General features: G+C 38.3%; 1 protein-coding gene across 19 annotated transcripts in view; it reads right to left on the bottom strand.

The window, feature by feature from the left end:
• ptprfa (protein tyrosine phosphatase receptor type Fa) overlaps positions 1 to 12,787 on the bottom strand; it is a 294,038-nt gene that overhangs the window by 10,026 nt on the left and 271,225 nt on the right. For all 19 annotated transcript variants that reach the window (XM_073870663.1, XM_073870669.1, XM_073870666.1 and 16 more), the window contains 5 exons: positions 12,095 to 12,218; positions 11,801 to 11,976; positions 3,759 to 3,878; positions 3,263 to 3,415; positions 2,830 to 3,117 (listed from right to left, as the gene is read on the bottom strand). In XM_073870663.1, the coding sequence (XP_073726764.1) occupies positions 2,830 to 3,117; positions 3,263 to 3,415; positions 3,759 to 3,878; positions 11,801 to 11,976; positions 12,095 to 12,218 (861 nt within the window). The remainder of the gene's footprint in view (positions 1 to 2,829; positions 3,118 to 3,262; positions 3,416 to 3,758; positions 3,879 to 11,800; positions 11,977 to 12,094; positions 12,219 to 12,787) is intronic.

Genomic DNA, 12,787 nt, shown 5'->3' with positions numbered 1-12,787 from the left:
AGCATATGTTGTGTTTTGGTGCTGGTTTGCTAATGAACACCAGCTAAACCAGCACCAAACCAGCATTAGCACCAGCATCCCATGCTGGTCATACCAGCAAGACCAGCAAATGTTGTGTTTTGGTGCTGGTATGCTGGTGACCACCAACTAAACCAGCATCAAACCAGCATAGACCAGCATAATTCCCATGCTGGTCCATGCTGGTTTGATGCTATTTTATCCAGCAGGGAAATTCATTATTAAACAATAAATGTTGTTTAACTCTTTCCCCGTCATTGATGAGTTAACTTGTCAATTAAGAGAAAACGCTTCCCTGCCAATGACGAGAATTTCCGGCTTTCCGCAGTACCGCTATTATCCACCAGGCGGTGGACTTCTACAACCCGGAAGTAATGCCTCAAGTGTTTATATATTTAAAGAAGAACATTTTCTAGAAGGCATTAAACTTTTGTAAAATCATGAAATGCTGGGGTTGCCTGGCAACTTTAAAAAAAAAAACGCTGGTGGGGAAAGAGTTCAAATGATGAAGTACAGCACATTTCAACTACACCCATACATGTGTGCTTTGCAGTCAACATTTGAGGTTCATCCCTGCCAGAAACAGGCAGTTTGGAGCAGCGTTTGTTCTCAAACTTCAAATAAACTGGAGATTCATGCTGTCACCAGCGAGTTTACTCTATCGTGGGAGTAAACATCACCACACTCCCTCTAAAGTCATTACAGTTGTGCAAGGAAATCTAAACGCATCGAAACACAATACAGGTCCTACTGCACTGATGGATCATCTCATGCAAAATCAAGTTTTTTAAAAACTGCTGTTAAAAACAAATATGCGCAACATTAAGCATTAGAAACATGATTAAACTCTCGACGGATCTATAATGACCCAGCAAGCACAACATCTCTGATCCTCATCATTTGAGCTGTGAAGCGTCCCTGAAGACAGCTGTTATGTTTCACAGAAGTGTTGCTTACAGTGAGATGCTTTTTCTAGTATACAGCAGCCATAAAGGTGTAAGCATACTTCGTTTTTTTTTTACGTCTACCATGCATACTTCATTTGACAGTGTGTGTACATAGGCGTTCAATGCATATTCATTGTCGGGTAAAAATCACACTTCGGGGGGAAAATCTGCGTTTTTGGCAGGGTTCATCTGCTAAAATTCCATGGGAAAACCGCTTAATATGATCTTAAGCTAATTTGCGGCGTGTTGATGTGTACCAGGGTTGCCACAGTAAAATCCACCCATATGCCACTCAAAACTAGCCCAATTGCATTTCGAGGCAGGATTGTTGTAAAATCTGCGTTTTTGACAGGGTTCATCTTCTAAAATTCACATTCCTGTGGCTTAATATAAAAAAATATCGCATTAATAAGGGTCACTTCAACCCACAGAAAAACAACCCACGGCAACAGTATTGAAGTGGCCCAGTTCCACAGGGAAACCCCTTAATATGACATTAAGCTAATTTGTGATATGTTGATGTGGGGCAGGGTTGCCAGGTTTTCACACAGTAAAATCCACCCATTTAATACTGAAAACCAGCCCAATTGCGTTTCGATGCGGGATTGTCGTGTAAAAATTGCGTTTCTGAGGGAAAATCTGCGTTTTTGACAGGGTTCATCTTCACATTCCTGTGGCTAAATATAAATGGTAAAAAAAATCACATTATTAAGGGTCGCTTCAACCCACAGACATAAAAAACAACCCATGGCAACAGTATTAAAGTAGCCCAATTCCTCAGGAAAACCACTTAATATCATACCTTATAATACCTTAAGGTATTGCGGTATGTTGATGTGGGCTAGGGTTGCCAGGTTTTCACAGTAAAATCCACCCATTTGCTACTCAAAACTAGCCTAATTGCATTTTTTTGGGGGGGGGGTTGGCAGGTAAAAATCACACTTCAGGAGTAAAATTTGTGTTTTTGGCAGGGTTCATCTGGAAAAATTCGCATTCTCGTTGCTAAATATCACATTATTAGAGGCGCTTCAACCCGCAGACATGAAAAACAACCCACAGCAACAGTATTAAAGTAGCCCAATTACACAGAAAAAAAAAACGCTTAATATGACCTTACGCTAATTTGCGGTATGTTGATATGGGCCAAGGTTGCCAGGTTGTCACAGTAAAATCCACCCATATGCCACTCAAAACTAGTCCAATTGCGTTTTGAGGCGGGATTGTCGGGTAAAAATTACGCTTCGAGGGTAAATTCTGCATTTTTGGCAGGGTTTATTTGCTAAAACTCGCATTCCTGTAGCTAAATATCACATTATTGGGGTCGCTTCAACCCGCAGACATGAAAAACAACCCACGGCAACAGTATTGAAGTAGCCCAATTCCACCGAAAAAACACTTAATATGACCTTAAGCTAATTTGTGGTATGTTGATTTGGGCCAGGGTTGCCAGGTTTTCACAGTAAAATCTACCCATTTGGTACTCAAAACTAGCCCAATTGCATTTTGAGGCAGGGTTGTTTGGTAAAATCGCGTTTCTGGGTTAACATCGTCATTTGGAAGGGTTCATCTGCTAAAATTTGCAATTCCGTGGCTAAATATCACATAATTTGGGGTCGCTTTAGCCAGCAGACATGAAAAACAACCCACGGCAACAGTATTAAAGTAGCCCAATTCTGCGGGTAAACTGTGGACTTGGCAGCCCTGATGTAGGCAATACAAATAAATGTAATGCTTTTTTCCCAAGTGACTCACAAATGAGAGGGCATTTTACATTTCCACATTGAGCCAACAATAAATGTAGTGTACAAAGTTCTGTTTAGGAATAAAAATAAACATTCGTTGAGACAGTATGAGTATATCTGACCTTAAACTCCAGCTCCATGGCAGTTACAGCATCTCCAGGCGGGACCTGCGTCAGTTTCTGGATGTGTGTGTATAAACTACGCGCCGGGACCTCCGTGCTCCCGCAGGTGCCGGCTTCCAGCAGAGCTTCGTGGATGAAGATGTACTGATCCTCCGTCTGCACCATGTAGTTCCTCTGAGCACGCATGCAGGTCACGTGACCGTAGATGTCCACCGATTTCTCGTGCTTCATTCGCTCCAGCATAGCCTCTATTACGATGAAACAGCCTGTTCGACCCACGCCAGCACTTTAATAGAGAAAAAAAGAGCAAAGACACGTTAAAACTTAAATCCTGGGGGCCGGTTGCACCATGTTGAGTTTCTGTGTTCATGTGAAAGCATTAACATGTGCCGTGTGAAACGGGCCTAACAGATAGTGAGTGCATATCAGCACTGCAGTGAACCACCATAGGTCCAGCGTCAGATGGATTGCAAGCTTTAACTCTGCGCAGAAAGGCTAAAATGGGCGTGGGATATTCAGGAACGCCGTGATCCGGCCAGGCCATGAACTGGAACTGCCGAACTTCCCGTTTCTCGCTGGAACCGTTCTGTTTAAAGGGATTTTAATAAGTCAGTGTTTGATGTTCAACACGGAAGATTTACTGAAACTAAGCTGTAAAAAATGGGTCGGTCAGAAATGTTCATGGATATGATGTCATCACAATCGTAAGCGTGTTAACATTTATCTTTGCTCAACCTTCATAAACATCAGCGAGGGTAATTTAAACCTAAAAGTGGTGAAGTTTGTTTTGAGTTCAACTAAGCTTGACTAACATAATAAGAGCTATTAGAAAATGAAATGCTACAGTCTCTTTAAGTGTTTATAATATTTTCCGCTCTGATAAACAAAGCAATTTTCTTTTACAGTAATGAGATGAAGGAAGCCCAGACCTTATACAGAGCGAAGGTTCTGACGCTGTAGGTTGCCAGCTCCACCGTGTCCAGCATGGTCACCTGAATCATGCCGTATGTTTCCGTCCCACGACTGGGCCAGTACTGATCGCACTTCACCTGCAATGAGAAACACACACGCATCTCAAATATCACATGCACTGATGTATGTTACATGAGGAAGACTGGAGAAGGAGGTGAGGAGAGATAGAGATTCATAGGTTGTGCTGCGAGTGTGTGTTAGGCCTGCGGGTCTCTCTCGGCAGATGGTGTCTTCATGCACTACAGAGTGTCCAGAGCCTCAGGCTCCCATAACAAACACGGGTGACATCTGAGGGGTGTGTTTGTAATGGCCAGTTAGTCTGAGACGTATTAGTCCAACACAGGGGCTTCTGTAAACATCGCTGTTGTACCTGAACAAAGTACATCTGTGCTCACATGCTTGTTATTCTATGGTGTTGTTTTTTTATACTGGAATAATCTCCTAAATCCTAAAATTGATAAATAGCATGCGATTGTCATGCGCATCTCGTCAGTAAGGCTCGTTCCTTGATTACTAGTAAATCGCCATCAATTGCTTTCAGATGGAGCGGCATTTACTACACAAAGGCGTAGTTCACTGACAAGCTGGGCAATATCGCATTCATTTTCTCAAAATTGACCTGATTTTCAGTGAATTACAGCTTTGTGTAGTAAATGCTGCTCAATCTGAAAGAAGGTGTTGGCGATTTACTACTAATCAGGGCTTGACATTAACACCCGCCAACCCGCCAAATGCGGGTAGATTTCGGCTGTGGCAGGTAAGACAGCCAATCCTACTAGCCACTTTGGCAGGTTGAATATAATTTTTTTAGTGCAAAATGATAAACAATACGCAATGCGACACTGGGAAACTACAACTCCCATGAGCACTCTGCACCCAGTGCAAAGCACAGAGACCGTTTGTTGAGACGCGCACGCGATCAGCGGAGCATCGCGGACCAAAGCGCCACCTTTCAGAGAGCGCACGAGAGCTGATGAATTTGCGAATGCACAAGAGGACGCAGTCTGAGCTACTACCAGCGAATAAATGTTGTCTTAACCCCCTGGGGTCCAAAAACGCGGGGCCGCGTTTTGACGCATTTTTTCCTGTTTCCTGTGACATCCACTTAAAATACTCCGTCATTCATAATCATACACATACATGTAATACATCATTCGAAACTGTGAAGTCTCTACTTTAATGTGAGTGCCTTCATAATAACAACAAAACGGTGTGCTTTTGGCAAATAAAGAAAATAAACAGGGAGTGCATTTCGACATCTCTGTCTCCTTGACCATTTTCCTCAAACACGTTTCAAACATGAACTGATAACTCCGCCAATACTTGTCACACGAACATGATACATATGTCTAAAGAAAGCCTGAAATGTCTACTTTTACATGATGTAATTAAAATCTGAAGAACTCATTGTCTGTTTGTGTAATCGACATGTAAGTAAAGAGAGGTACAGTTTTTCTGCCTCGACCTCATTAGCGCTAATGTGTTCCCACCTACCTTGTGCGCGCCATTCATATGGAAATTACCTGATGCGGGCTATGCAAACAAGATCAACGCCCCCAAACAATGCTTTAAGAACCAGCGAGTTTTGACAGTTTCATTCACTTATCAACGCGCTGGGAAGATGACACGCTTTACAGGTGAGGAAGCTCTACAGATGCTCCTGGCAGCGAGGAAGAGTCCACTGTTTCTTCAGACGAAGAGCAGGACTCCGACGATGAACGTTTGTATTTTGAAGAGCGACTTGATCCAGCTGAGGATATAATTTCTGAAGAGTAAGTTTTACCTACATTTGTTGAAATGTTGTGTGATGTAAACTTTTATAAACTGTATACTGACTATTTGCACGCAGATATTCATAATGACTTTATAGAAACGTCTCGTAATTGGCAACTTGTTTACATTAAAATGATAGTTCTTACATTAAACCGTATGCTGATTAGTGTAATGTGAATATGTTATAAAGCACTATCACTACTATAACTATAGTGTCCATGCCGACTTATCAATAAGGCTTCTTTATTTGCTCGGGTGTAACATTGTGCTGTAAATGAGCCCGGAGATATCATGCGTTAAACAGTATGATTGTATGGTGTGCTGTAAATATACAATATGTCATAAAACAATATCACTATTTAGAATATATTTTGACTAGTGTTTATGCCTCAACAAGTCTTGTTTACGCGACTTTCTGTTCGGGTGTAAATGTATCGATGTAGTATCGATGTGCTGTAAATGTGTCCGGAGATATGTAATGTGTTAATGTTTAGCCATAAATATGTCCGGTAATGGCCCGTTAACAAAGATATACCGAATCTATGTACCTAATTATCTTATCTCAACTATGCTTTACCGCCTTAGTATTGCTTTATAAGTTTGTTACTGTGGAGAATACATTATATTAATTATTAAAAACTTTTGTAGGAATGTGGCAGCATCACTCTCCTCTTCAGCGGGCATTTGCAGAAATGCAACGGACATTCATAAAGGGTAAGTCACATTTGCAGGCTTTTCTGTTTTATTAGTAGACTTTTACTGATGTTTTGCGTAGTAATTTGGAAAATACAAGATGTATATATATATATATATATATATATATATATATATATATATATATATATATATATATATATATATATATATATAAACATATCTGTATTTTCCGAAAATACATGATACAAATAATTTTTTTTTTAGTAACGTGGCTTCATCGTCATTTACTCGCACGGGGGCATGCAGAAACGAACCCGAAATTCATAAAGTTACATTTACCGGCTTTTCTGTTCTCAATATTAGTATTGCTGATGTGTTGCTTGATTTTTTAATGCATAAAACTATGCATAAACATAGAACTTATGCATTCACAATATTTGTATTACTGACATGTTGCTTACATGATAACAGTAAATGTGCCCAGAGATTGTCATCATGCTCAAATATGCATGTCTGTTCGGGTGTAAATGTTTCGATGTAGCCTAGTATTGATGTGCTGTAAATGTGCCCGGAGATATGTCATGTGTTAATTTTTAGCTATAAATATGTCCGGTAATGGCCCGTTAACAAACATATACAGCGCATCTCTGTACCCAATTATTTTCTGCTTTACTGCCTGAGTTATATAACAGTATATATTTGACTGTGGATGCATTTATATAAGGTAAAATGTAAGGCAACATTTGTTTAATTATTCCTCATAACATTTTAATGCCACGATCTACAGAACATCACACAAAAAAAACATTTTGAGAACTAAACCTAAAAAATAACAATGGTGATCCTGCCTTGGAAACCCCGGCTACAATTTAGTATTTTTATTTAATTTGGAGATTAAGCGCGTCAAAGCCATGACCAAAAAAAATACAAATGACAAATAATTTGTGATTGTTACTGTAAATGACAAAAACTAAGCTTTGTATACAATTCATTAAACGTTAATTTATAACAAGAAAAACACTGAAATTAATGATTTTATAGACACTACGCGTTATTGTTTAGCACAGAAATGCTTGCTTGCTTTGACTTTGATCATCTCTGTATTCACTTTAGATACAGAAAGACCTGATGATATTATTTATTTCAGGAATCTCTTTGCTATCATTTGAAAGTGAACACCGACCATAATAGATAACCACTCGGTTTTAAATACATTTTAAAACGTATACCCGTCGAAAAACATCCGTTTTGTAATGTTTAGTTCGATGAACTTCTAAATATGAGACGTAGAGCACCTAGCACTTTCGGCTAAATTGCATGCGCAAACATGGCCAGAACGCAATAGCGCAACGTCGATAGAACGAAAAACAATCCAAAATGTACAGACTTAAATTATATCAGAATTTACGTTTTATAATAAATACATTTTTTAAATAAAATAAGGTCAGAAGTAACAACGTGCAGAACAAATGTGCAAAATGCCTCAAGTGCACGGAAACAAAACACAAGCCAAATAGATAAATCAGATAACCCAGAGTGATTTATAAATAAAATAAAGAAATTAATAAAAAACGAAAGTATTGCCAGAATTGCCAGCTTTGTCTTTTAAATGTAGAAACAAAGATGCAATGGTTTATTAACATAGAAACCTCTTATGGACGTGGAGCCCCATCACAGGCTTTGTTAGTTGGATTTAACGCATTTTAAAAATATTTATTGAAAGCTGCTACATCACATATTATTTGCAGCATTATAATAATATACTGTATATTAATATATTGGGAGAAAGCTGTTATATGTGAAATCAGATAATGTGTGCACCCATATACGGCCAAAATTGAATGATCCTCATTTCATAGCACATCTGCAACGATTCGACTGTGAGATTGGTAGTCGAATCCGGCTTCTTCGATGCATCGAATCTTCAACTATTCGGGGTCACCCCTATTAATTATTAAAAAAAGTTCTCAATATTAGTAATACTGATGTGTTGCTTTGTACTTTGAAAATACATGATATTAATTAAGATATGTTTTCAGGAATGTGTCTGCTACACCAACTTCGTCTGGTACCCGCACGTTTTGAACAATGGCACGACAACATTTAACTCCATTCCCAAAGAGTTACAGTGTGTGATGGTTTACAAATGTATACCTTATTTTTTATATTTGGAAGTATTTTTAGATGCACACCAAACTTTCACAGCTGACCATTTAGAATTCTTTTCTTTTAATTAGAGCCATATTGTACTGGTCATATAGAATATTGTTACATGTATACATATTGTTACTTTATTATTTATAATTACAATGAAGCTTCTTCATTTATAATTATAATAAAGCTTCTTAAATCTATTGTATTGTTCATGTTTTAGCATTTTTTTGCAAGCCTATAAGACTTTTATTTTACTAAAAAAGTATTTTGTACTTTATTTTAACCTTTTTTTTTTTTACAAGCAAAAGATTTTCTCTTTAAGTCTCCCCACAGTCACAGTTCTTTTGTCCCAACATTCCTCTCTGAGCCATTAGGGGGTTGGGTCTCCTCAGGTGTGAAACACATCAATATTCATGACCATTGACCCTCCCTTGCATATTGCCTTTACACAGCAAAAAGTGTCTTACAAAAGTTAAATCAATGTATTTTTTCATGTGAATGAGTGGGTTAAATGGTTTTTACATCTTTTTGTAGCAAATTCTCTACTCTACAAGAGTAGATAACTTTTTTGCTTGTTAACAAATGTTTAGGATGTGTTTCTTGGCCTTATTTCAGCAACTTTTTGTTTTCTTGTTTTTACTAACCACGCATAAACATCATTTACTTAAAAATACAAACATGTACATACATTTATCTTACATATTATTATAGCACAGTTTGTGCTGAATACAGTGTTATGTGATATTGGCCATTAATGTGTTTTAAAGCAACTGAAAAAAGACCAAATGTGAGAGCATGTCAGAAACTCTGACTGTGTCCAAAAAGGGTCCGACCCCAGAGGGTTAATTTGGGTGGTCAGACTGCATTTGAAATTCAAACTGCATCTAAGTTAGCTAAACCAAGTTAATTTGTTTGAATTAAAGTCATTTTAGGATGCCAAAGTCAAGTTTAATGATATACAATTTATTTTACCAGCTACAAAGTTGTGGCCAGTGAAAATGCTGAGTGGCTAGTAACTTTGGAAAACAACTAGCCACTGTGGCTGGTGAGCAAAAAAGTTAACGTCAAGCCCTGCTACTAATCAAGGAACCGGCTTTACTGGCCAGATGACAATCGCATGTGATTTATCGTGCAGCCCCAGTGCATGCTGTAAAAATTATTTTGTACAAAGAAATGGGAACAACACTTGCATGAAATCAAGCACTCTCGGGTAAAAGCAAAGTCAGAGTCATGTGCATTACAAGAAAAAAGATGCAGTAATGTAGATGTGAAACTATGACGGGACCATAATAATAATAATATGCATAATAATAATTGATAACATTCATGGGCAAACAAGCTAAATATTGTAATAAGACATTGCCTGACTATCGGCAAAGACATAATTGTCATAGGTATAGAGTTTCCGTTTGTGCTTGGGGATGCACCTAATGGCAAACAAGGGTACTGCAATTCTTTGTGCGGCTCTTATGGTTTTTAAACTAGAGCCAAAATCGTAATTGGCTTTGGTCTGGGTGCCCCCCTGCCCACCCAAACCCCGCCTAAAATCATCTATCGCCACAACACTACCAGACAACACACTCTTGATTAAGTTTTTAACATCATTAACTTAAAGGGAGATTCCACTTTTTTTGAAAATGTGCTCATTTTCCTGCTCCCCTAGAGTTAAATATTAGATTTTTACCGCTTTGGAGTCCATTCAGCCGATCTCCGGGTCTGGCGCTAGCACTTTTAGCATAGCTTAGAATAATCCATTGAATCTGATTAAACCATTAGCAATGCGCTTAAAAATAACCAGAAAGTTTCTATATTTTTCCCATTTAAAACTTGGCTCTTCTGTAGTTACATTGTGTACTAAGACCGACTGAAAATTACAAGTTGTGATTTTCTAGGCAGATATGCAGTGGTGTAGTGCAGGGTATACACAGGTATACGGAGTATACCCACCTCTTTATTTGATGGCATGGGGTATACCCACTTGTGTACCCACTAATGTATGCCCCCAGTATACTACTGGGGGCATACATTAAGAGTATACCCACTTTTCCAGACACCACTACACCACTGCAGATATGGCTAGGAACTATACTCTCATTCTGGTGTAATAATCAAGGACTTTTCTGCCGTAACATGGCTATAGCAGGCACAATGATATTACGCAGTGCCCGAAAATAGTCCCCTCGGTAACTTTCAATAGCAGAGGACTATTTTCGGGCACTGCGTAATATCATTGCGCCTCCTGCAGCCATGTTACGGCAGCAAAGTCCTTGATTATTACGACAGAATAAGAGTATAGTTCCAAGCCATATTGGCTTAAAAAAATTGCTACTTTTAATTTTCTGTCTGTCTTAGTACATGATGTAACTACAGAAAAGTCAAGTTTTAAACAGGAAAAATATTGAAACTTTTTGGTTATTTTTGAGCGCGATGCTAATGGTCTAATCCGATTCAATGGATTATGCTAAGCTATGCTAAAAGTGGTAGCGCCAAACCCGGAGATCAGCTGAATCGATTCCATAACGGTAAAAAGTGTCCCTTTAATAATGTTCCTAATGATCCCACACACTAACCAACCAACATAAGCACTTCTTCAAGCCGTGCATTCAGTCATTTCTTACTGTTGAATGAATACAATCCTGTCACAACTAGGAAAGGCAGTAACAATATATTTGTGACCACAGAGCGCAACAGTTCTGGTTGTAAAACTCACATTCATTTTCTCCATAGAGAAATTGTTTTTTATGCATAAACCTTTCAACACAGACCAACCATGAGGTTGTTAAGTGATACACTTTTGTAAAAGACAAAATTCACACCCTGAAGACCTCATTTAAGGTATTTTTATCTGGAAATCTTCAACAGTGAGGTACAATATCGGTACTATTACAGTGTGAGATTCATCTGCATGCTAAAGCGAACAGCCCACGAGGAGAAAGAAACAGATGACCAGCTGGCAACACGGCAGGTGAGGGAACATATAAAGCCTCCCTCTTACAAATACACATCACATCCTGTCCTGACCCTTATTTGTAACTTATAGTATGTTATCCAAATATAGACACGTGTTTATATGCATTGAACTACATACTAAACTTCAAATGAACTCTGAACAAAACAACAAAATCGTTGCTTTATTTTCCTCTTAGATGGTCTATTTCTGTCTAAAGCCCCATTTAGACCCTCAGCGACTAGCAGTAGCAAAGCAACATGATCTTTCTTCATTTCAATGGAAGCTTGGTGACTTCCAGCGACATGAAAAAAGTGGGCGTGTCCAGAAATGATAAGTGACTTTCAGGAGCGACTACCACTAACCAGAATTAGAAATGACCTCATTAAAAAGAGACAGGCGGCACACAGCGAGAAAGCCGCTAAGCAGGAAGTTCATAAAGAGAAATAGCTGCAAACTGAATCTCACCCTGCTCTTCTCCTCCAGTCTGGTCATCATGACTATAGTGCTGGTCCTCTGCTCCCACACCATCCTCCAGAAATCACTGAGGGTCTCTGGCAAAGGACCCTGAGTTGCAATGTAGGCGTTCTGTTTGCGGTAGCCGTCGATGTAGTTGGCATTGATGTAGTCGCTTCCCGGTACACCTGAAGTTCAACAATGCAGTGTTGGCTTAAATACAGCACACTTAAATAATTTTTTTCATCTTTTCTTTTGATGGTGGGGAAAAACTATAAAAAATTAATTCTTGTTGTATGAACTAACCATCAACAGGGTTCAGTACGACTCTGGAGTGATCGTAAGCGATGACATTTGCATAGCGGTTCTTGGGCTTGTTGACCTCCAGGTTGGAATTTTCCCAGGTGAACTGTTGACCAGGATCAATAGACTGCAAACCAGAAAGACAAAACATAAACTATTTAGTTAGAAATGTAAACCGACTAAAATGATTAAAAATATATATAAATAACAACACATTTATTCTTTATATTAGCTCATACTGGCCACAACACAATTCATTCTGCAAAAACTCTTTATATCGAACTAAAATGTATGTGGTTAAAAAGAAGCCGTAGCCACACATTTCCACTGATGGTATTTTTCATTAGGGTTTGCAAAGTGGAAACAAGGCTTAAAGAATAGATCACCCCAAAATGAAAAATAATCCCATATTTTATTCACCCTCAAGGCATCCTAGTTATAATGTTATAATGGCATTGGATAGTGCATCCTTTCATAAAAAGAAAACCATACCGTTGTAAAAGGGGCCATGACATTAGCGATCAATTTTGCCTTGATCTATTAAAGGGACACTCCACTTTAAAAAAAAAAAAAAAAAAAAAAATATATATATATATATATATATATATATATATATATATATATATATATATATATATATATATATATATATATATATATATATATATATATATATATATATTCCAGCTCCCCTAG

The sequence above is a fragment of the Misgurnus anguillicaudatus genome, chromosome 8 (assembly GCF_027580225.2).
Source record: "Misgurnus anguillicaudatus chromosome 8, ASM2758022v2, whole genome shotgun sequence".
NCBI classification, from domain to species: domain Eukaryota; kingdom Metazoa; phylum Chordata; class Actinopteri; order Cypriniformes; family Cobitidae; genus Misgurnus; species Misgurnus anguillicaudatus.
Note: the sequence above shows the minus strand (reverse complement) of the source record. Positions and strands in the feature narration are given on the sequence as shown.